The sequence below is a fragment of the Arvicanthis niloticus genome, chromosome 8 (assembly GCF_011762505.2).
Source record: "Arvicanthis niloticus isolate mArvNil1 chromosome 8, mArvNil1.pat.X, whole genome shotgun sequence".
Taxonomy (NCBI): domain Eukaryota; kingdom Metazoa; phylum Chordata; class Mammalia; order Rodentia; family Muridae; genus Arvicanthis; species Arvicanthis niloticus.
The window spans coordinates 40,914,502-40,940,959 of NC_047665.1; the positions used below are offsets into that span (position 1 = coordinate 40,914,502).

Below are 26,458 nucleotides of genomic sequence, written 5' to 3' on the forward strand. Positions count from 1 at the left end.
AACTTACATGTTTAGACTTAACCTTCATGAATTATATTGAGAGTGTGGGGAGAAGCTCTGCTTATGAATAGAATTGGTGCCCATTTATAAAGGAGATTCAAGGAACTTGTTTGCCTATTTTGTCTCACGAGTTTAGAAAAACAAAACAAAGCTATCTATGGACCAAAGAAGGGACCCTACCAGGCACCTAATCCAATAACACCTTGGTCATGTAGCCCAAGTCTCTAGATTCATGGGTGGTAAATTTCTGTTATTTTTAAATTTTCCATTGTCAGGTGTTTTGTTATAAAAATTCAAACAGATTAAGACACTGCATGGCAAGTTTTGGAGGAAACGTCTTGTTTTCAGGTTTCCTCTTTACAGAATCCCATGGGTATGGCTGTGGATAGAAATGTAATTGCTACATAATTAGTCCATGAACTATTGAGAACTGACTAGTATGAGATAATAGGAAAAATACCCTCCAGGTCAGGAAATGTATTTAATATTGGAAGGCAGCTATTCAGGTTAAATTAAATCACGAGGCTGTCATTTTCAGGGCCTGAATCAACTCAAAGCAGTTTTTGACTATTTAAAACAAAGATCAAGAAGAGGATGCATGTAAGGAGAGATCCCCCATTAACATGGATCTGACAGGGTGCTAGCACTAAAGGGATGCTGTTGCTGAGGGATGCTGGTTTTGACAGTGTGCTGGCACTGCACTGATAGGGCACTGGAGCTGACAGGGTGCTAGTGTTGATCGGGTGCTGGTGAGAGCAGGTGCTGGCACTGATAGTATGCTAGATGTTTATGGGCAAACAAGTGGTGGACAGACCCATTCACTGCATCTGTATTTCTCTAAAACAGTCTCATCCTTCATCCCTCTCTGCTTCCTTCCTTTCCTCTACCCTATTTCCATCCTTCTTCTTTTGACTTATATATAGTCAGGATTTTTGCTAAATACCTGAAAATACACAGAGAAAGAATAAAATTTAGTCACAGGATTTTGAAAGCTGTCAACTAGTCAGGGACTCAGAACTCAGTAGTGTAGGCATAAATTTTTGGAACCTACTTTTAATAAGGGTTCAGCCTCTCCTCTAGCCCATTACCCTGCAGAGGTAGTGGAAGAGAAAATTTATTAGGATATAGGGAAAGTGGACCTGTTCAGCAATAGTTCCTTGGGGGTGAACTTGATCTTTGGCAGCAGTTCAGTCTGGTAGCAAACACCGAATATGACTTAGCAGCTGCAGATCAGTCCTCTAGGCAGCCGGACACCAGGCACTAACTGGCTGCTACAGTCCAGTCCTTCCAGCAAACAGACACAAGGCAGCTGTAGTTCAATTCTAAAGAAACTGCTGGGTTCTCCAACTGGTCTGAGATGAGGGCATGAATGTGGCAAGCTGCTGCAGGAATCTCATGAGCAGTTCTTGAGTGAGTTACCACAAATGGAGCTCAACAACACTATGTAAGGTGAACCAATACACATGTGTCTTTAGTGAAGAATAACAAACCAAACCAAAGTTCAGTGCTCATTTTCCACTATTTGTGGGGTTATACTTATACTCCTTCATCCTGAGTCCTTTCACATGTTTGCTGTATCTAACCATCCTTTCATTTGCATCTGCTTCTGGAAAAGTCTTTCACATGTTTGCTTTAGCAAGATATCCTTTCACATAACTAACTTTCCAAAGAAACTAGATGTTTCCATATCACAGTAGAGTGGTAATTAAATTATAAGCACAAGACCTAAGTGCTGTTTTGGAGGTTTGCACAGCATGTTGTTGGCACATTTGTGAATGTGTGTGCACTGATGTTCTTGTATGTGGTAAGAGTGGAATGCCCATATTAGCTTGGGGAGAATCAGGGAAGCTTCCAGAAAAGGTGACCAAGAGCTAGGATCTAAAGAAGTAGGGTATTGTGTCTGGGATAGCTTTTAGATGTATGAAACACAAGAAACATCTGTAAAAGTCTTTATACAGAACTGGCCTGTAGTATGAGCAAAACACTGTGGAATGTGGTGTACTGGGAGGTAGCAAGGGATGAGTTTGGATGGGCTGATAGGACCAGTTCATGAGTACCCTTGTGTATGGATCCAAAATCATGAGAAGAAAGTGGAGATCTTGAAGGGGATGTCATAGTTAGTTTTGCATTAAAAACACATTTCTTTTCTGTAAATTAGTAGATTTTGAAATATAAGGACAACTGTCAAGCCCATGGGTCTGACTTTAATTGGGGTATTGGGAAAAGGATAGGGGTCCTGCTGCATTCACAGCCAGAATCCAGAATAAACCATATCTAATAACAGATGAGTTCAGTATTAATAGAGATAGGTGCACACAAGGAACACTGAGTATCTCTCAGATCTATATGATTTTAAGCTTCTGTTTTTAAACTTCTCTGGCTCTAGGCCACACTATTATAGTGGGTGACACTGTCCTTTGAGCTTCACCATTATATATCCAACTCTCAAGTTAATGACACATTCATTATAGAAATACTCAAAGGAGTACTATATACAAGGAGGGATCCAGAAAACAGTCTTCATGGCCATTAGTCAGTGAGTACATGAATAGCACCCTAGAGACACAGTTCAGTATCCTACAGTCAAAGTTAATATGCTACAGTGATGACAGCTATATGGGTGATTTATATATATATAAAATGTGAAACCATCTAAAAAACTAAAAATATATACTTTAAAATATTACACATAATACATATTATGTAATATAGTATACATATGGTTATTATTATTATTATTATGTGTGCATGATGAGGAAGGCGTGTGCCATGGCACAGGTATGGCAGTCAGAAGACAACTTTGTGGAATCAGTTCTCTTCTTCAACCTTTACATGGGTCTAAGGAACTCAGGTGGTCTGGCTTATGTGGTAACTACCTTTATCTGCTAAGCCATCTTGCTGGCATGTGAAAATATATATACGTATGTATGTATGTATGTATGTGTATATGTGTATATGATGTATAAATGCATAAATGTATATATGTGTATATGTGTATACGTGTATATGATGTATAAATGTATATATGTATATATGTGTATATGATGTATAAATGTATATATGTATATATGTATATGTGATGGATATATATGTGTGTGTGTACACTGAGAGAAGGATGAACACAGAACCTAAGATGATGTTCTTAGGAGTAGGCAAGATAAAGGAGTTTATAAGGTTAGACTCTGTAGTGGGAAGTATTAAAAAATGAATGACCAGCAGCTTCCCGGCACCACTGCCAGCCACGTTCCCACATTGTAGCTGACACAAGCCAGAGCTCCAGAGCTCCAGAACCTCACCACCCAACTCACTAAGTTCCCTTTGGCAGGTCACTACCACCTCAGCCCTGTGCTTCAAATCCCCCATAGCCTTTGTGGTGCATATCAGGCAAACTCATGCTTTTGCTGCACTTTTCTCTCTGAAACTCAAGCAAGCAGCCACATGAAGAAAAACACCACACAAACTAGTTCAGAAGCAATGGTAACTCAATCTCTGGGCGCAACAACTAGAATCCTAATCTTGTATCTATAGTAAACCTAAATCCTCTGGTGGCAAATCCTGGTAGACCTGCCATAGAAACCTGGAAAACACTAGTAGCTGCTACATATTATCCTCATGTTGTCCCAGTCCAAAAACCATCTCTCTCTCCCCCTGCTTCCTCTCTTCCCCTATCCAACTTGGAAGTCTCTCCTACTTGCCCAGTGATTGGCTCCTTTATTCATTAAGAGATTTGTTCACTAGAAATCACCTGAGTGACTCACTCCTTGTCCACAGCCCCTCCCAGGAAAGTGGAATTAACATTAAAATACAAATAGTTCCAGGTCTTCCCACAAGACTCAGATGATTGTCAAAATCCTATTTGTGGCATGGGTTTGAGTGCATGTTATATAATTCAAGCTGGGTAAATGATTAAGTCAGAAACATAAGAAAATCATATATCGAGGTAAGCATGGCAGAAATGAAACTATTCTAAAGAGACACTTGTGTCCCTCAATCTTACTATCATATCAGATTATTTAAAAAAATGGATCCAAATAATGGGAATTTCACCAGTGATCTCATACTGGGAGAGCCTTGTTTCCTGGAAAAGAGATTTCAGTTTTCACCACTTGTTAGAATGCTTTGCAGAATGAAACTGCAGCCCAGACAAGGATGAGTCAATGGTGGGTTATACCTTGGCCAGCTTAGATGCTCATATCACTGACCCTCTGTTTAAACTTTATTCTCACATCAGAACAGAAGATGAACTGTAGGACATCAGTGCCATCTCCTTTTCCTCTTCCCAGTGTGGCCACATTGAACAAACCCCACTTTCTACTTTTTTGCTATTAACTTTGAAGAGGTCAGCTCAGGAACTTTGGAAAGGTCAATGGACACTTGCCCCTACAGAAGGGAGAGGCTAATTAACATTCCTCAGACCACGAGGGAGGGGGGGAACCTACCTTCGGGTGGGGACACATTTCACAGGATGGACCATTGGCCACCCACACAGAAAGGAAGTCCTTGCCACCTCATTCTCTAAAGACCAATCACTTTAAAAGTCACACTGTTCTGCCAATCATATTGTGCCTAGTTGCTGTTTCTCTATTCTACCCACTGGAAACTGTATAAAGGTCAGCCGAATGAGCTACCCTGGGTTGCCTCTCCTTTTGGATGCAGGATGAACCCAGCATGCTGGAACAGTAAAATTCCTCTTGCTTTTGCATTGATCCCCAGCTTTGCATTGTTCTCTCAGAGGGTCCCCATAAACTAAGGCCTGTCAGAGTCTTACATTTTGACCATTTTAATTGGCTTGGAGATAGATGGCCTGGACCAGTGACTGCACTGAGACATAAACTGTGACCTCAAATTGGGTTACATGGCTCATTGTTGAGAGATTGTCATGAACATGACTCCTATCTGGAGCTGTGAAAAATGATTAAAACAGAAGGAAAAGAATAATAAAGAAAACAAGCAACCAGACAAGGATGGCACAGAGGCACTGAGGCTAATAGGCTAGGAACCCTGGAGGACCGAGGGCTGAAAGCTACTGGAAGAGAGCAGAGTAAGTACTGGGAGCTCAGAAATAGAGCCAGTCACCCACTTTATCAGTGGATAACATAGGGTTATTGGTTGGTGGCACAGTTTGTAAATCTTGTGTAGAAAGTGCTTGGGAAGAAATGGAGCCAGATTTCCACACTGTTCAATACTCACATATAACTATACACCATACTCACAGTTTTATGATATCTGGGCCAAATGTCTGAACCAATAAATAACAGGACGTCTTCAAGAACAGCTTTTCTAAGAAAAATAAAAAAGGTAAATAGAATACATTTTGTTATCATAGTTTAGAACATGAGTTAGAGTTTATCTCTAAGAAGAACTAAAACTAAATGATTAATGGCAACTATTAGTTTTAAGGGTTCAGTAATTTTAAACCTACCATGGCTATTAAAGCATCACTTTGAGGGGTTGAAGCAATAGCTCCAGAAGATCCACATTGTGACTCACACCCATCTGTAGCTACAGATATAGAAGATCGGATACCCACTTCTGGACTCCTCTAGCACTAGGCACACAAGTGGTACACAGATATGCATGTAGGCAAGATACTCAGACCCATGAAAAATAACCCTTTCCATAGAATATTTGTGTGGATACTATTTTTCTGCAGACATTTTAAGTTTAGTTTCTTATAAAACTATAGATTTTGTTGGGTTTTTTTTTACAGCAAGGAATATAAAATGTTGGCTAAGATCTCCTTTGTTGAATGACAAAACAAAGGTATTGAGAAAGAATCAGGAAAACTACCTTGATTTGTAGCTTTTTACAATAGCCTCAAAAATAAAATGTCTTATGATAATGTTAGCCATGCAAGTGGATGAATACCAAGCTTATATAATAAAAACTCACACACTAAAAAATGAAATTAAATAATAGACCAAAATATGGAAAGATCTCCCATGCTTGGGATTGGTAGGATTAATAGTGTGAAAATGGCCATCTTACCGAAAATCATCTACAGATTCAATACAATCCCCACCAAAACTTCCAACACAATTGTTCACAAAAATTGGAAAACAAAAACCTTTCAACTTCATGTGGAAATAAAACCACAAAGGATAATTAAAAGAATCCCCAAAAAACAAAATCCCAAGTTATACTACAGAGGTATAGTAATAAAAACATCATGGTATTGGCATAAAAACCAGACACGTTGATCAATAGAATTGAATTGAGGACCAAGATGTAATTCCACACAGCACAGATACCTGATTTTTCACAAGTTGAAGAAAATCACATTGGAGAGAAGATGGCATTCTCAACAAATGATGCTGATAAAACTGTACCCACATAAAAATGCAAATAGATGCATACTTATCAGTCTATATTAAAATAAATCTCATGGACTATGGACCTCAACATAAGACCAGATACCATGAACCTGATAGAAGGGAAAGTAGGGAATACACTTGGACGTATTGTCACAGGAAATGACTTTCTGAACAGGACATGGATAACACAGGTATTAAGTCCAACAACGAGTGGGGCCTCATGAAGGTAAAAAGCTTCTGCACAGCAAATGACACCATCATTAGAGCAAAATGGCAGCCTACAGAATGGGAAACAACTGTATTAATTACTCATCTGGCAGAGGATTCATATCTAGAAAATGCAAAGAATTAAAACCCAGAACGTCAATAAAACAACCCAATTTTAAAATGGGGTATAGAACTGAACAGAATACTCAAAAGAATGAAACACGAATGGCTACGAAACACAAAATGTTCAATATCTTTAGCCATCAAGAAAACATACATTAAAACTACTTGATATTTTCTCTTATCCCAGTCAGAATGGCCAGTATCAACAAAATAAATAGCAGCACATAATGGTGAGGATGTAGGGAAAGAGAAATGCTTATTCATGACTGGTGGAAGTGCGAATGAGTGTGACCATTATGGAAATCAGTGTGGAGGTTATTTAAAAAGCTGAAAATTGATGCACCACAAGATCCAGCTATAACTCTTAGGCAGTATACCTAAAAGACTCTGCATCTTGCTACAGAGATACTTGCTCATTCATGTTTATTACTATTTTATTCCTAACAGGCAGAAATTTGAAATAGCCTAAATAGCCATCAACTGATGCATGGATAATAAAAATGTGGTACATTCAGCTATAAATAAAAATGAAATTATTAAATTTTCAGTTAAGTGGATGGAGCTAAAAACAATTGTCTTGAGTGATGTAACTTAAAGCCCCCAAAGAAAACCCAAGTAGTTCATGTTTTAACTTATATGTGGATGTCAGTTTTTAAGCTTTTGATATAAGTGTTTCAATTTCAATAACCACAGAGTTTAGGTAGCTAGTAGGGGACCAGGCAGAAGGAGGAGGAAACCTTCCAAGGAAGGAGAATATAGTGTCATAAGTAGGTAAAGGGGAAACTAGACCAGAGGACTAAATGGCAAGGGGATAGGAGGGCATGACAAAGAAGGAGATGGAGGAAAGGACTAACACTAAAGCAGTTTTTTTTTTTAAACAAATGTCATGGAAACCTATACTGTAGAAGCCTCCTAAAACATATACTTATTTGAAAATAAAGTAAATGAAGTCACCATATAATGGGGGAGATGATGCCCCAACTAGATAGCTTATGCCACCAAGTAAAATTTCCAGTGCTAGGAATGGGTTACATTTTGTTGAGTTGTTGGCCAAAGGGGTCTCATAGAGCCTTCATCTGAATATCACAGGAAAGTTCCAAGATTATTGGTTATTCTCCAAAATCTGATATAAGACCATATTGGTGAAGGCACACTTATGTTATCAAACATGGAGTAATTGAGCTGGTCCTCAACTAGAAGCTTGACCCCGACTTGTGAACAGGAAAAGGTAGAAACATAAGCAATTTCTTTCAGCTAAATATCCTGTATCCTACAACAGTGACCTGCCTGCAAGATATACTGGTGCCACATAATGGTACACATGTTATGGGAGTAAGCACATACTTTTTTGATTGGATTTAAGGCACAGTCCATATGATGAAATCCATATAACACTACTAAAGTGGCTAAGAAGCCCACACTATATGAAACACGGGCCTAGAGCAAAACCAATATTACTATTCTTCTGCTAAATAAACATAGAAATAAAATGACTCCTAGTGACATATTGCTATACACACAGAGTACAGCATCATTCAATGCTTATCAAAGAAGTTTCTTGTAATATATGGTAACTAATACAAAGACTCTCAACTTGATGATATGAAGAGAGTGAGAGACCTTGGAACACTCAACCCTAAATGGGATGTTTTTATCAAATTCCTGCCCTCAAGGCTCAGAGCTTTATAAGGAGGCAGAAAGATTGTATGAGCCAGAAGTGGGTGACTCCAAGGAAACAATGTCTTCTAGTCACAACAGGACAAATGAACTCCCAGAGACTATGATAGCACACAAGACTTGGACAGGTTCAAAGCAGACAAAATACAGCAAGGAGAAGTAGAAACAAAGTCTCTACTCTACCTGAGAAGCTTTTTGCAATTAATATCTGCTGGGAAAGGGAATACCAGTTTTCTCCAATGAAGCTTCACTGGGAAGTTTAACTCTTGCAAAGATCTTGTACCCAGAAGTAGTTTGCCAATACAAATTAGACTTCGCATTTTGTGTGTGTGCATGTGTGTGTGGACACCTTTTGTTTTGTTTTATTATTTTTTTAGTCTTATTTATTTTATTTTTGTTTGAAGTTTGTCTTAATTTTCTTTTTTGAGGTTTTTGTTGTAGTTGTAGTTGTTTTTCATGTTTTTGTTGTTGCTTTTAGGATAAATTTGAAATTGCATGGGTTGTAACATAGGAAGGATCTGTAGGAAGGGTCTGGGAGGAAGATCAAATGTACTGTATGAAAAAAATTGAATAATTGCTTTTAAAAAGCTACCTTTTGGAGTTAAAATGACACACAGCTTGTATTACTTTCTGTTGTTTATTTGGGGGAGAAATTGAACTTTGCCGATTAGTCAGAGCAAAAGAAGAGCAAAGAAGACCCACTCTTACAGGTGTTGCTAAACTGCATCAATGTCTAAGAACACACACAAAATATGTACATGTCCAGTTAGAAGATACCCTCTGTGCTGGCTGATTTTTTTTTAACTTGACACTTTAGAATCATCTTACAAGAGGAACCTCAACTGAGAAAATACCTCCATCATATGGCTGCATGGCAGCAGCAAAGAAAAAAACTAGATGGAGTAAGGAGATATCTTCAGAAATACATAAAATGCCAAATTGGTTTTGAGAATAAGTAAACATGTAGTATATAAAGCGACTGAAGCAGTAATCTAAAACTTCTCCAAAGAAAACTTTAACATGATGAGAAAGCTCTACTAGTAAAGTCTACTAACTCACCACATCTCTTCTAAAAATGGAAAGGCACAGAATATTTCTTAACTTCTGTGAGACTAGTATCAAAATATATCTCAAGAATATAGCCCCACATCTATTATAAATATAACGCCAAAGATAGTCAACAAAATGATACAAATCAAATACAACAATGTAGAGAAAATTTGTACATTCACAAAGTGAGATTTGTCCCAAAAATGAAAGATGTAACATTTGAAAACAGTTATCATGTCATACTACATCAATAATGGACAGAGATCACATTGTCATCAATAGATGAAGAAGATATTTGACAGAACAACATACATATGCTTGATAACTTCCACTTTCTGCAAAAAAAAAAAAAAAAGGCCACATCAAAAAAAACAACTAGTAATAAAAGGGAAAGTCTTCAATTTGATAAAGGCTACTACTACAAAACTACTAACATGATATTTAATGACAAAAGCCAGAAACCTTTCCTCATAAGCATTACTCTGGCAATACTAACCACAATAACTAGTTAACCAACAAAAAGAAATGCAAGGCACCCAGATTAGCAAGAAAAAAAAAACCAAGCTATTACACAGATGATGTCATCACATAGGTAGCAAACCCTAAGTGTTCTGAGCCCCTCCGTGTCCCCTTTGCCCACGAAAGAGACACGTGAGGCAGTGTTCGGGTGGTTACCACAGCGAGGCTTTATTCTTGTATCAGCAGAAGTGGAAAGACCCAAAGCCCGGAAAAGGCACTGCTTATATACACCCTAGAGTGACGTGTTCACTTCTGATTGGCTGTTCACTCATTACCCATAATATGCCCCGGGATGGGCAGTGACTTTGGTGCGCTTTTTGCCTTTTGCACCTGCACAGTCAGTTGTTTACTAGTGGGAGGACAGGATGCCTGCACCATCTTTTAATGGTGAATGTTGTCACGCTCACGCGGCTCCTAACACCTAAGGAGCCCATTAATAAATGATGAGAACTAATAAGTGAATTTAATGACATTGCACAATAAAAAAAACCAATAATGCAAAACTAATTGTTTTTCTGTGAAGTAGAAATGAGCAAATAAGAATGAAATTAAGAAAACTATTTTGTTTACAATGGCATCAAGAAGAATTAAATACTTAGAAATAAATTGACAAAATAAAAAAATTAATTTGACAAAGAAAAAGCAAACAAACAAAAAAATAAAAACAGTTTGGTGTGGGATGCACACCAGTAATTCCAGAACTTGGAAGTCTGAGACAGGAGGAATGCCATAATTTTGAGGTCAGTCTATGCTACATAGTGAGTTCCAGGCTTCCTGGGCTACTGTATGAGACATTTTCTTAAAAACATGCAAATATATTCTTTGAAATGATTTTACCAAAAGAAGTCAAAGATGACCCTAATAAGCAGAAACACATACCATGTTGATGGATCAGTGAGTCAAAGGTATTAGGATGGCAATATTCTTTAATCTGACCTACTGGTTCAATGTCATCTCTCAAACAATTGCAACTTCTCTGCAAAAATGGATCAACTGATCCTAACTATATATGACTCACAGTAGATTTATTTTTTAATCTTGAAAAAAGAAAATCAAAGTTAGAAGACTCATACTTCAAAATTACCAAACTACAAAATTGTAGTTGCCAAGATAGTGTGGTATTAAAATGGGAGACATGTAGGCTAATGAAATAGAATCAAGAGGGTATAAATCTTGACTTAATAGTTAAGACTTAAGTGTGCCAAGTTAATTTCAATGAGGAAATTTGAAAAAGCTGACAGCTATAAGCAGAAGAGTAAATGAAATTACTCACTGTGGTGGTTTGAATGATATGTCTCTCATAGTCTTGAGCATATTTGGTTCCCAGTTAGTGGCATTATTTGGGTAGACTAGGAAGTATGGCTATTGTGGTTTGAATAGAAATGGTACCCACAGAATCATGTGTTTGAATGTTTGGTCCATAGAGAATGGCACTATTAGGAAGTATGGTCTTGGAATAGGTGGGACTTCGTTGGAGAAAGTGTGTCACTGTGGGGGCAGGCTTTGAGGTCTCAGAAGCTCAAGCCAGTTCACTTCCTGCTGCTTGCTGATCCAGATACAGAAGTGGATATAGAACTCTCAGCTTTATCTCTAGCACTATGTCTTCCTGAATACTGCCATGATGACAATGGGCTAAACACCTAAAACTGTAAGCAAGCCCCAATTAGATGTTTTCCTCTATATGAGTTTCCGTAGTCATAATGTTTCACAGAAATAAAACCCTAACTAAGGCAGTGGCTTTGCTGAAGGGAGTATACCATTGGAGGTGGGCTTTGGGATTTTAAAAGCCATGTACCATTCACGGTTCACTCTTCTTCCTTGTGGCTTCTTCCTTGTGGCTTAACATGTGAACTCTCAAATTCCAGCTCCAGCACCATGACTGCCTGCCTGCTGCCACACTTTCCTGTCACATGGTGTTAGACTCTTAGCCCTAATGAACTTAAGTCCAAGTAAACCAGTCTATCTATAAATTGCTTCATTTATGGTACTTTTTTGTATACAGCAATAGAAAAGTAACTAATACATCCTCCTCACTAATACATTCTCTACAGTATACATTTTTGTATACAGTAGTATACAAAAAATTTATCCCAATGGACCCCAAACCTACACCTTAGAGCTAAAAATGATAAAACTCTTCATAGAAAACATGGGTATAAATCTTTGTGTCTTTTATATTGTGCCTATTTTTTAGGCAGGATTTCCTCAAATATGACACCAAGAGAACAAAAAGTACAAAAGAGACAATTGATAAAACTGATAGAAATTAATTGACATGGACCAGGCTTCTACACCAGACTTCATTAGATCAAATTAACACTGAGCTAAGTACAATAGCTGAGCCTAAGTTAAGAAAGGGAAACACATGACGAATTAGCCAATGAATTGGAATTGTTTCTTCACCTTGATTCCTTTCACTCTCAGGAAGTGCTGGGTGCCTCTGAATTAGCTTTAGTTCTGAATGCTGATTTATGAATTGTTACTTGTTTGCTTTTACTTTATTCTGTTTTGTAGATAATTGCTCAAGAAAACTATTAATTTAACAGGTACAAGGTATTTTCCTCTTTATAGATGTTTCCTATAAATTTTCTTCAGCCCATGGAATGCACAGCAGAACTTCATGACCCAAGGAATACCCAGTAACCAGGCACAGGTACCCGAGGCTATTATGTGCTATTTGTTTGCTGCCTCAGAGATCATGGGTAAATTCTCTCTGGGATTCTAAAACTTCATGAATTCATGCTTTGAGCTGATTTGTTTGAACAATTCTTTAAAAACTCGAAATGTGTTTGAAAGTGATTCTCCAATAATAAATTAATTAATTAATCTTTATTTGTGCATTAAACCCATGTTGAAGGTTTATCAGTGCAGTGAAAGAGCACATGACCTTGAAGTATATGGTATATAACCAGTTCAGACAGAAACTGAGTTGGGTTTGTAAGAACAGGACTGAAGCTTGATAATCAGACAGAAAGTAGAGGAGAGAGATAAACATGGGTTCTTTTGGACTAAAGGAGTCTAAAACTTTCTGTCTTAGGTAAACAAGACACAGAAATTCATCTTAATGTAAGGAGTCTAGAAATAATTTCTCCAACTCTAAGACTACAAATGGGAGACTTATCTTGGAATCTAAGTAGCTTCTGTGGGACTATTTTAATCCAAATAAAATTGTTTACTCTCTAGATACATCATAAGAGAGTCAGGAACTCCCCAAAGGACTTGCCTTGGTTAGAGTTTTAATTGCTGTGAAGAGACATCATGACCATGGCAACTCTTACAAAAAAAAAAAAAAATTTAATTGGGGCTGGCTACACTTTCAAAGGTTATCATCATGATGGGAAGCATGGCAAAGTATAGTCAGACAAAATGCTGGAAAAGCTGAGCATTCTGCATCTTGATCCATAAGCAGAAGGAGACTGTGTATAACATTGGGCATAATTTGAGCATATAAAACCTCAAAACCTACCCCTACAGAGACATACTTTCTCTAACAAGGCCACGCTTCCTAATAGTGCCACTTTCTGTAGGCCAAATATTCAAATACTTGAGTCTATAGAGGCCATAACTATTTAAACCTTCACAGGACTCTTCAGAGATTTCACTCCCTAGGCAATGATCAGTTAATTTAATTAGCCTTAGTGCTTTGATTAATTGCTTCTCACAGCAGAAATTCTTTGGCAGGACAACTTTTATCAATTCTCATCTATCTGTTCTGCCAAACTACATACTTTGCCCTGCCCTCCAGATTCCTGTTTGCAAAGGTTTCAAAAGAAGTGTCCATTCGTAAAGCCATTTCCCTCTCTGTACTTGGAAGAAGGGAACATTCTGTCTTAGAAAGCTTCTTCAATGACTCTGGGTCTATGTGACAAGCCTCTTCTGCCAAGAAACAGCCTCAGCTTGGAAAGGTTACTGAGGAAAGGGTGTTTGGGATCGATGAAAGAATGACTTGGAGCCAATCGTGGGTACAAGCAGACAGCCTCCGTTCAGCTTAAGATAGCTCTCCAGATAGATCTCTGTTCAAGACAGCTCTCTGCCTGAGGCAGCTCTCTCTTGAACAGCTTTCTGCTCTAGACAGCTCTCCAAGCAGTTCCCTCTGGATAGCTCAGCTCTTGCAGACAAAGTCATCCACTGCAGATTCCCTTTTGTTTATCCACGAATTAGCATTTTATGACCCTACCCCTTTATTCTTAGAAGACAGCAAGTACATTTTTTTTCCAGTCCGGGTCCTTTATTTCTTTTTTGTATATTAGGCCCTAAATTCATTCGGAATGAACTCTAGCAGCTCAGCTCATTTCTGTTTGTCCTCACAAATTGTCTTTCTCTGGGTGGTGCAGGTTGGTGCATCAGTTGGACCCACTTGTTCGTCTCTTTGGCTCCCTTTTTCTTCTGATCATTCTCCTTCACCTGCTTTGGGACTCTGTTTCTGCTCTTCCGTGAGCTTGATGTGCTCAACACACACACACACTGATCCTCTTGGCCAGAATCTTTCTCTTAACTTGCTTATTTACAGTGAGGTCCATGGCATGCATAGTGACATTGTAGACTCTTCTGGTTTGCTGTGCTAACACTTATGGGGCATTTCTTTATGAACAGTGCCCATTCCCTTGATGTCTACAATACTATCCTTCTTGTAGATTCACATGTATGTACCCAGAGGAACAACTCCATGTTTCCTAAAAAGCCTAGAGAACATATAGTGGGTCTGAAAGACATAGAAAACTTATGAAAAATACCAGTTCCACCAAGAAAGCAGAACTGAATGTAAGATTTTAGGCCTTCACTGCCCCAGGATACATTCTACATTCCAGGAAGGGTACATTATCCCTGAGTCAGAGGACACTTGCTGGATTAACATTCCTCAGATCTCAGGGAAGAGATCCCACCTGCTGGTGGGGAGGGCCCAAAGCAGGAAGACACATTCCTGACCACAAAGGAAGATGCAAGTCATCTGGGTGGTCCGAAGAACTAGCTGACCACAAGATAAATGGTTGGACAAGGTTACATTCTTGCAAAAGATAAGTGTACAAGATGTTTTCCACATGACCCTGACTAAATTATGGGTTGGGGACTTTCCACTGTTTTTATGTTATGTTTCCTTGGTTTCCCCCTCACCCACCCTGGTTTGTGGTTTTTCCTTTATATACCCTGTACTCCCCTGCCTTGTGGTCGACACCCCTCTGCCCCTGCGTGGGTTACAAGTCTTGGCCTCAGTTGACTGATCCCGAAATATACCTCTTGCTGTTTGCATCAAGAATGGTGTCTTGTGAGTTATTGGGTGGCTGCGAATTCCTGAGGCTTGAAGGAGGTCCTCCCTTCATGGTGGTCTTACAGGTACCCCCCTCTTTTATTTTGTGTCACATCTGGACCTAAAATCGCTCTGCTCTAGGCTGACCTTGACCTCAGAATGTCTGCCTTTGTATCTTTCTGTTAAGCTGACTCATTAATGAAGCTGCCTTTGTTCTTTTTGGTTTGAGAAAGCTCTCATATAATTCGTATTGGATCCTTATATTTTTCATGAATGAGAAACTATAATATTTTTAACTTGTGTTTTCAGAGTTCTTTCCCACGGCCTTAAGGTGTGTCCTGAATGTAATAGCACTGAAGAATATAGACACATTCACATCTCCCAGATTCATGTTGTTTCTAATTATCATAAGTCATTAACCTTAACAGGGAGAGAGATCCCTGAAGGAGGAACATGAAAATATGCACATTAGTATATAAACAAGCCTCACTCCCACAGCAATCAACAGCACTCACAGAGATCCACATCCCACTGGCTCTGCTCCAGGGTTGGGGCCCTGTCATGAAGTCTCTTCCATAGCCATGCAGGACTCAGCACTCTTCTGTGAATGTTCATCATAGTAGTGAAGCCTTACTACCCAGGCTCTTCAATGTCTTGGTAGGGGATGGTTTTAGTGCTGAAACCCAATAGGGAACTAGCTAATAGAAGTTTAGAGCAGTAGTCAATGATAGGTTATTTCTCTGGTGGTACAATGAGCCAGTTCAAACCAGATTGGATTATATTAAAGGCAGTTTTGTTGCAAAGCTGCTCTCAGGTAAGTTCACTGGCCCCAAGGACTAAGGCCAGGGGAGTTGCCATGGGGAAGGGGGTTAGGGAAAGAAATAAATGGTGTGCAACAGAGAAAGAAGAGGAAGAAGAGGAGGAAGAGGAGGAGGAAAGGGGGAGGAGGAAGAACAGGAGGAGGAAGAAGAAAAGGAGAAGGAGGAGAGAGTAAAATGTTTGGATTATATAAGGAAAAGCCTCTGGGAGAAGGGCAGCCCAATCCCTGGGATGGAAAGTTCAGGGTTGGGGCAGGGTATGCCAGGTAGGAACTGAGGGATGCTGGAAAGACCTGAAGACCAGGTCTGCTTTGATATGTAAAATATGCACCAAGTCCCTTGTCTTGGGGTCCAAAACCAAACAATTCTAAAGGTCCAGAAAAAGGACAAGAATTCCTTGACTCCACCCTCTTATTGAAGTGAGTAAAATACACCAGAAGGCTTTAAAAATACTCAGAATAAATGGTTTTGTAGGAATATGAATGGATCCCGATGTTGACTGATAGTAATGTTTTTCTGGGAAAGATGGAGTTCTCTTATCCTTGTTGTTGCTAATGCTATGACAAGTGTTATTTATAGAGGTTTGCTAACACTCAAGACCTTCTAGGACGTACATTAGCAATAACAGAAAATCCATACACTTGGAAACTAATAATTGGACATACTTTGTTTTGCTCTATTTATAGGATAGCTTTGTTTAGTGAACAGTTTATGCACGATTAAGAAAAAGGAAGTTAACTGGCTATAAATGGGATGGAAGTTTCTAGATAAACATTTAATACAATTTAATAATAAAGATAAATAGTACAATTAAAAATATGGAAAGCATCTGAATAGGTGTTTTCTTAACGATACACAGAGATGCTTGTTTTTATCTAAACTCATGAGATACAGCTCATACCTACCACATGCTACAATACAAAGTGATAATAACTGTTGAAAAATGAATCAAAATGAAAGGTATCATACAGTAATGGAATGTAAAATGGTGCAGATGCTTAAGTGAATAACTTCATAGTTACTCAAATTATTTAGCATAGTTAGAAGAGCTTTGATAAGATCCAGAAGTTCTACTCCTACCTGGAAACCAGAATACATGTTCAAACACTGAAGTAGCATTTTTTTTTTTTTTGTGGTTCCTTAAGTGCTCATGAGCTAACAAGCTAATAACCAAAATGTTGATGTCTATATACTAGAATACTACTCTAGCTCTGATCATGTGTCATGAATGTGACAGAAACCACTGTGCTAGGCAAAAGACAATGGCCACAAAAGAACAAACATTATATGGTTCAATTTTTATAAAATATAACAAACAAATATAAAACACAGGATGTGGATGAGTGGATCTTAGGTGCTAGAGAGGATGGGTGTGTATAGTTTATAATGGTTTGAATGAGAATGGCCCTATAGACTTATAAATTTGAATGCTTAGTCATGAGGGACCTATCTGTTTGAGAAGGATTAGAAAGATGAGGAGATGTAGTCATGCTGGAGTTAGTCTGGCTTTGTTGCAGAAAGTATGTCACTGAGGGTGAGCTTTGAGCTTTCTAAAGCCCATTGACATGTCCAGTTTCTCTCTCTCTCTCTCTCTCTCTCTCTCTCTCTCTCTCTCTCTCTCTCCCTCCCTTTCTTCCTCCCTCCTTCCCTCTATCCACCCCATCTTTTTTATGCCTGCTCCAGTGTCATCCTTGTCTGTTGCACTAAACCTCTGAAATCGTAAGCAAGCCCCCAAATAAACGTTGTCTTTTATAAGTGTTACCTTTGTCATGGTGTCTCCTGACAGCAATATGACATTAACTAAGACACTGGTGTTCTGAAATCATGATGATGGATTACAACTCTGAACATATAAAGAGCCACTGTGCTTACAGGTTTAATCAATGACATGTGAATTTTATCTCAATATAATGGTAAAAATCCATTGACCTCCTCCCCACCCCCACCCCCCCCATACTGCTTCATTTGAAGGTTACTACAGTGGAGAGGGTCTAATACTGTGATGTCACTGAACTCAAGAAACTTGGATTCTAGCACCAGCTCTCTGACCTCAGACTTAGGTAAAGTGCGCCCCCCCCCCCCCCGGACTTGGCCTTCTTTATCTGACAACCTGACCATGCCAGTCATGGTAGAACACATCTTTAATCCCAGTGCTCAGGGTGGCTGAAGCAGATGGGTCTCTGTGAACTTGAACCCAGTCTGGTCTACATAGCTAATTCCCAAACACCCCGAGCTACATAAACTATGTCTCACCAAACAAAACAAAACAAAACAACAACAACAAAAAAAAAAAAAACAAAAAAACAAACAAAAAAAAAAACCCAAAAGAAAAAAAAATGAAAATGTGGCCATGGTGTTTGGTTGGTTATGTTGTAGCATTCAGATGGTTTTAAGGAATGTTTTTAAGAGAAGTTCATAATTAAGTAAGGAGGGTGGCAGCTTGGAAATGTTTAAAGTAATGCTAATGTTGAAATAGCTTAGCCTGAAGCAGAGCAATTTAAAAGATGACATTAGTGTGTTCTTTGATTAACTTGCATTACTGGCTAAGAGGCAGAGAAAATCCATCTCCCTTTGGTTTGATGAGAAGCAGTATGAGTGTGTTTCTGTGATTGTGTTGCTCCACTCATAGCAAATGCCTGGAGGGTTCTCATTTGGAGCAGGCACCTCTGCAATCTCTTTCTTCAACTGGATTCTGTGATTCTGCTAACTCGGGAGGCCCCTGGAGCAGTGCTAGATGTGGGAAAAGACAGGATGCCCCCAGAGCTAAATGAGAAGCTCTGCATGGGAGAATGAAGAGCAGAAACATGTAAAACCCCTGGGCAAGAGAGAGATTTACCCAGGAAACTACAATTAGATGGTACCCCAACTGTCACTGCAACCCAAGGGGTGACTGCCATAGGAATGTTGATAGGAATCAACTGTGGTTCTTATGTGTCCCTGAAGTTCCTGTGTCAAGATGTTAGTCCTCATGCCACAGTGTTGGACTCTGGGGCCTAATGAGAGGTCCTTGCCCCTGTGAATGGATTACTGTCATGTTATGGATGACACAGCAAGAAACATGACATTTGGCTCATCCACTTGTACTCTGGACCTCCAGAACTCTTGAGACAAATACATTTCTGTCCATTGTAGACTGTATTGTTTTGTTTTTAGTACCACCAGATAGTGGAAGATGCTTTAGGCAAATGCTGTCAGGTGTGTGTGCACGTGTATGTGTGCATGTGTGAGTGCATATGGTATATGTGTGTGTGTATGTGTATGTATGTGGTGTGTGCGTGTGCGTGTGCATGTGTGTGTGTGTGTGTGTGTGTGTGTGTGTGTGTGTGTATTTTACTGGGACCCAAGACCAGGACCTTGTACATGCTAGGCAATCTTTTCTATCATTGAGCTACATCCCTAGCTCTGAAGATAAGATCCACAGTAGAACCTTTACTATTGGATCATGCTTGGGAGCTAACAGATATGAAACTATTTCTACAAATCTAGAGAATGAAGACTTAGAAGAGCACATCAATAACAGAAGAAAGCATGGCCATTCCAAAGTCAAAGAAGGGTTTTCAAAGGATCACTAGGCAGCCCTTGTGCACTAAGATAACACGTGTATTTGCAAATGAAACCTCTTCCCATTTTTGAGTCATGCTCACTTTGGCTGCCACTGCCTTGCTATTCAGATTCATCTTTACTTTCATCCTATAAGCAGGAACACCAAAGGTGAGAGAGCCAAAGTCACAGGAGTAGTCAACAGTTCAGCTGAAGTTAAAGACTTCCTTTTTTAAAAGCCTTCCTAAAGATTCTGAAGGCCAATGTTATTTGTAATGTACATTTCAATATGCTAGAAATATTTTACTTGATGCCCTCACTACCCCAGGCAGAGCAGGTACTTAGAAACACTAACTGTGAGTACCTTGAAGCACATCGACAATCAGTCCTTCTGTGGCTGCATATTTTAGGATGCATGTGTTTCTTTGTTCCTTTTACGATTACACGAGCTCTTAAATGTCATATTTAATGGAAATAGAATTTCTGAATAGGAGATCAGGGAAGTGAAGTTCTGGCATGATACTCAGAATGTGGAATTCTGTTGACTGCTGACCACAGAGATTCCATTAACTGGTTCCCCATTTATGATTCTGAGATCATTCTAAAGAGAACCATTTTAGGTGTCAAACCTGGGACAAATGGCTGAGGTGCCTCTTATCAAAGTGGACACGGCTGCCAGATTCTCCCTGCATCCCTCAGTCGATCAGGGACCTCCTGGCTGGGAAACCCAACTCTCTACCTTTAACTCTCCAGCAGGGGGCTGTTTTGTTCTTCCCTGTGCAGTCCAACCATTTTGGTTACCTACCCTCTTTTGTACCTTTGGGCCTCATGTCTGCTGTACCTAGCTAGTTCCTCTGTTCTCCCTTCTCCCCTCTCTTCCCTGTTTCCCCAGATTGCATAGCTCAGTCTGCTCATGTTCACTCTGGATTCTTTCATATGTCACTGCCTCTGGCTATGCCCTCTCACATATCTATAATAAACTTTCTTCTTTACCGTATCTAGAAATGGTTGTGTTTCTTTTCTGTTTTATTTCTTTTTTTTTTCATTCATCTAGTGCTGAAACTCACTACCAATCACGTTTCCTTTTCCTAGTTTATTTCTTTTTCTTTCTTTCTTTTTTTTTTTTTTTCATTCAAATCATAGGTAAAACCTCAGGTAGAAGCAAAGGTCAGAAACACGATGCACTATTTAAAAACACTGGTCTTCTCAGGCATTGAAAGCGCAGTGTGATCTATGCAGGGATTACTCTCTGTCAAATGGCTCATGTGCTATGATCACTAAGGCTAGGGATTTTGTGTTTGTTTAGCTTTAGATGAAAAACAATACTTAGATATCATTTTTAAATGAATGTGTGCTTATGTGCATAATATCATCTTCATCTATTCCTCCTGCATCTGGATTATCATGCAGAAGCCAATATTAGACCCAGGGAGACACTATGGGCCGGGACTGTTATGTTTTCTAGGAGAAATATTTAGCTAGGAGACAGACTCTTCATTATTCTGTAAAAGTCACGTAGTTATTCTATGCAGGTTTTTCATAGTCACTAAATCAGAACAAACTGTCCAGCCTGCCTTTAAGTCTACCAAGTGGTGCGACTGTTTACATTGAACAGGAGCACCTGGTTTCCATCCAGAAGTCCAACATTTCTCTGGTAAGATCAAAAAGATCCCAAAGCCTTTTTTATTCACTGGAGATTCTCCCCCCAAACCCTGGAGTCTGCTTTGCATCCTCCTGGGACAGGCAGGCTTTCTGTTCACTAGGCTTCCACCTTCTTACCTTTGGACAACAGAGCTTTTCTTAGAAAAAGAAAAATCAAACTCAAGGTGTAAATGGTTCCATGTGACACCGAGACCTGTAACATGGAAACAGGAAGTGGGTGGGCAGGGCTAGTGATGACTTTGACTCCCTGCAAATTCCTCCTTCAGAAAATGAAAGCAATGTTTCCCTCTTTAACCCAGAGAGGCGAAATGTGTCACTCTAACCAACACATGGTGGTGTATACTTCAAGGAGAGACATCTTTATCCAGCTCTCTCTTTTAAAGGTTAAAATGGTTAAGATGGTTAAGATGGTTTTAAAAAGTTAAGATGGCAGAAGGTTAAGATGGAGTGGCCTCACTCATCTGTTCATTTCTGTCTCTTTTCTGTAACACAACATAGCAGGAGGGAGTCAGCACCCACACAGACAGATCAGAACTTGCCTTTTATAGAGTTGTTATTGTTGTTCTCTCTCTCTCTCTCTCTCTCTCTCTCTCTCTCTCTCTCTCTCTCTCTCTGTGTGTGTGTGTGTGTGTGAGAGAGAGAGAGAGAGAGAGAGAGAGAGACAGAGACAGAGAGAGGGGGTACATGACATGAGGGGGTGCATGTGGGTTCTAGGGGTACAACTAGGTTGTCAGGCTTGCGTTGCAAGCACCTTTACCCAGTGAACCATCTTACTGGCTTTCACTTGCTTTTTATTTTGCAGCAGAGTTTCAACATAGAGCACAAGATACTTTAGCACTATCTCATGGGTTTTATGACCTCAACCTTTCAAATAGCCGATAACTCAGGTATGTGCTAAAATGCTGAGTCCAGCTGTTCTTTATTCTGACAACTTGGTTTCAGGTGGTAGTTCTCTTCGTAATATCAGCGCTTCCTGGGGTGATGCCCATGGCTGAGTCACCTGTATTTGGCTGTGACATATAATGTATCACCACTCTGGAAACCAAGCCTCCAGTATAAGAGTCTAGGGGGGACACATTTAAACCATCCCCAAACCACAGAAGTAAGACTTTGGATAAAGTCTGAATGTCCAATAATAGGGGTATAAATCAAAGACATAGATATAAGAACAATTGAGGCATTGTCTTAATGAGTATAGATCTTTAAAACATAATGCTGAATGAAAACAGGATGTTGAAAAGTGATGCCTAGTTATTGAGGTAAAATTAAAGCCTTCACAAGAGAGAATACTGGAAAGGTGATGAGGGAAGCAGTGGAGCTTTGGAATCTCTCTGAGCCTTGCTGCCTTCCCCCCTCCAACAAAGTACTTGGCTAGCAGGTAACATGGAAAACAGTTAAAACAAAATTAGGAGCCCAATGAACACAACATAGTGTAAATATAAAGATGTAATGTAATGTAAAGATGACCTATCTGCATCTGCTCCCAAGGAGAGACCAAAGGTGTTAGGTGCTGAGTGATCCAACCAGAAGATGGTAACTGAGGTCAAGAGGAATTTAGCTACAGAACCTAAAGTCAGGATTAGGGATTTAGAGTAATCTGATACCCATAAGCTGGAAATGGACTCCCAGATCCCACTGAGCAGGTCCCACAATCAGTGGAAACTGCTGAGCTGCCTAAAAATAGTGTTGAAGGAAGCTTCTGATGAAAGCGGCCAGGAGAAAGATGCAGGGTCTGAGCAACCAGCAACAGAGATGGCGCTCTGAGCATTCCAAAACACTCTTCCGCCTCTTTCGAAGAGCTTTTGAAGACTAATTTCACAAAAAAATTAAGCAACAGAAATGTATCTAGGTCAACTCCCATACAAAGCTATTATAAGAAAAAAAAAAAAGAATAACATTCCTACAGATAGTAAAGGCATGCCAGAAATCATGCCAAAGAAGAGATTAAAACAGGAGTTCAAAATGAGAGAAGCCATTAATAAAATGATATAAGACACAAAAGAAGGGAAGAAATCCAAGTTAGAAAATCTCCAATAAGGGATAAAGGAAATCAGGGAGGAATAGAAATTATTTTTAAAATGAAGTTTAAACTAGAATGAACACAAAGCAAGTTGAATAGACATTGACTTCAGAGAAATAAGGATGAAGGAGGAAGAGATTTAATGATATGACATCAAGGCAGGTGCTACAGTGTGGTGCGAGCACTTGGCTAGTGTACATGGCATCCTGGGTGCCACCCTAGCACTCAACATACACACCCATACACACAAATGGGAAGGGATTCACAAGGGTGGTAAAATATCAGATGGGCAATGAAGAATCAATACACACATAAAAGGAAATCCCTGAAGAAACCCAAATCAAGGAAATTGAAACATTAAAAAGCCTTTCCTTCAATTAAGAAATACATATCATTGAAACCACTACATGTCTAAGAACTTGAACATTCAATAATGAACACTGAAACACTTCTCTGCTTACATCACTAACTTTCACAGAAAGCAAAAAGTATCATTTGAAATGCTTGGCAAGCATAGCAATTGACCTGAAAGAAAAAGATCAGACTAACATTAAGCCTTTTATTTATTTTTTATTTTAAAAATATTTATTTACTTTTATGTGTATGAATGTTTTGCCTGAATGCATGTATGTGTACCATGTGAGTGCCAGGTGCTCAGGGAAGCCAGAAAAAGGCCTTGGAGCCCCTGAAACTGGAGTTACAGACAGTTGTGAGCTGCCTGATATGGGTTCTGAGAACCAAATCTGGGTTCACTGCAAAAGCAGTATGTGCTTTTAAATGCTGAGCCATCTCTCCAGCCCCATACTAGGCCTTTTGGTAATTAAGAGTTCCTTGGAAAGAAATCATATACCAAGGAGTTTTTGGTGTATATGTATGTATATGTGTGTGTATTTGTTGTATGTACATGTGTGTATACATGTATTTTCTATCTCTGTCCACAGAATAGGCCTAGAAAGATTGACTATTCAGTATAATTAAGATCCTCAAGTACCCAGCTTTAGTCTTATTATAGGACTTGCCACAAACAAACAAAACACTGCCACAACAAAAAACAGATTCCTAGGAAAAACAATTGATTTCAAGCTTTAAAAATGTTCCAGACAAGGCTAGAATGCCTGGCTTTTCTAGTTCCTGAGGAAGACATTCAAGGTTATTTGAGCTCATGGTCAAATTGAACAGGAGATTCTGACCTTCTGGTCAAAGAAGGGATTATTTGTGCTTGTATAGGATAACGGTTGCATTTGACTGAAATCTTCAAGCTGTGTTTAAATCATGACTTCATATAGCATTAAAGAAAACCATTACTTTGGGATGATAATAGAAAACTAATGTACTCTCTTGAAAACTATTAAATAAAGAAAAAGAATAATTTATCCTGATTTTTAAAATTGAACTAGGTACTCTAGGAAAATATTTAAATAAGATGATAAGAGAATAGGTCAAGGGTAGTTCAATTAAGAAATGATCAGTTGAAATATTCAATGATATACCATTCATTAAGTTGATACATTTCAACATGAAGCATCAACAGCTGCTAGAATTACAGAATGGAGGGAAGGAGGGAGGGGAGAGAGAAGAGAGGGGAGAAAGAGAAAGAGAGGGAGTAAGTGTGTGTGTGTGTGTGTGTGTGTGTGTGAGAGAGAGAGAGAGAGAGAGAGAGAGAGAGAGAGAGAGAATATATCACAGATCATTTGCCAATGGAATCAAACTGGAGTCTCCTGTTCAAGGTTCTGAACCTAGGTTCCAAGTCTGAGAAACTGTAGAGCTCAGAGGAAACATGTTCTGTTACACTGTAGGCATACATGAAGTCAGTAAATCCCAGGCTATAGAGAATGTTACAGGACTAATTTCACAGCTAAATTTTATGAGAAAGGAAAAGATTAAAAGCTAAGCTGTAGATTGTGATAGACCTCGGAAATGCAAAATGAGGGCATGAAGACACTTATGTTAAAAGTGCAAAGAAACATGAAGATACAATATTACAAAATCCAGATGTTTTCTTTTGCAGGTGGGTAGAAGAGTCATGACTATATGGAGTATGTTGAGCATGTGAGTCTGATAATTCTCTCTTCTTTCTGACCTGAGTTATTTACATAGGAGCTTACCTCTCAAAAGTGGAACACTATGCATTCACTTATTGTAGATTCTATATCTGTTTTGCTTTATGCAGAAAGGTTTTTTAAATTTTAAAAATAATTACAACTTACTTATAGATTCTTATGAGGGAATATATAAATATTAAATCCTGTAAAACAATACTCATTAAGTTCATTCCTCGTTCTAGGAGCTGGTGGAAGGAAACTAGTACTGGGACAAACAATGGTCTACCGGGAATATTGTAAGTAGGTATTGTATATGTTATTATCTCTAAGCCTTTCTTTTTTGAGTTCTAAATATTCTGTCCTGTAAATGCACACTATGAACAATACTATTCTCAGAAAATGATTATTTGCTATTGACATGGGATACTAAATAAATCAAAGATACAATCACCATTAGGCTACATACCATACTTAACAGAGAAAAAATAGTGTCAACCTTCTTGATGAATTAGTTTCTGCTAAGAGAAAGAAAATTTGGCTCTCAAATATGTAAGTATTATGTATATAAAAAATAGGGCAAATATTTTCTTTCTACTCAGTCTGAAACACAAATATACAGCTTTGTAAAATCACTTATCAGTGTCTTGGTTTGTAGGATGAACGAGATGGTTAACTGAGATCCAGGTGAGATAAAATGGGTATCCCTGTTACCTTCCCATTTGTGGTTCTGAGATCAGGAATCCTTTCATCCTAGTGTCTGTATATGTAGAACTCTGTGTGTGTGTGTGTGTGTGTGTGTGTGTGTGTGTGTGTGTGTGTGTGTGTATGTGTGTGTGTGTGTGTGAATGTGAGTACAAGCAAACATAGAATTGTTTATTATTTTGACTTCTTAATATTTAAGATGATTATTATCAGGTGGGAAAATCATTATTATTGTGATATGCTAATATTAATTGGCCATTTAACATTTTCTTCCTAAATAGCTACAGTGATGTGTGCCATGATCGAAAATGTCAGACAGAATCTACCTACAGTAGACATTTTATTTCTGTCTTTATAAATGCCATGAAAGTTCTCTTGCCTACAATGCAAGGAAGCCCTGGTGCACAAGTATCATTAAACCTTATGTTGTTACAGCGAATCCTGGCTGTGTGAGTTTCTGGGGGAACGAGTGCCCTGGTTTTGGATTTTACAGTCCAACATTTTGGAGGTCCCACCGAGATATGCTCTTTCAGAACCCC

At 38.9% G+C, this 26,458-nt stretch overlaps 1 protein-coding gene across 2 annotated transcripts in view; it reads right to left on the minus strand.

Annotated features, from left to right (window-relative positions):
- Positions 1 to 26,458, minus strand: part of Aoah (acyloxyacyl hydrolase) — a 204,380-nt gene that overhangs the window by 147,622 nt on the left and 30,300 nt on the right. For both annotated transcript variants that reach the window (XM_076939320.1, XM_034510444.2), the window contains exon 3: positions 5,214 to 5,280. In XM_076939320.1, the coding sequence (XP_076795435.1) occupies positions 5,214 to 5,280 (67 nt within the window). The remainder of the gene's footprint in view (positions 1 to 5,213; positions 5,281 to 26,458) is intronic.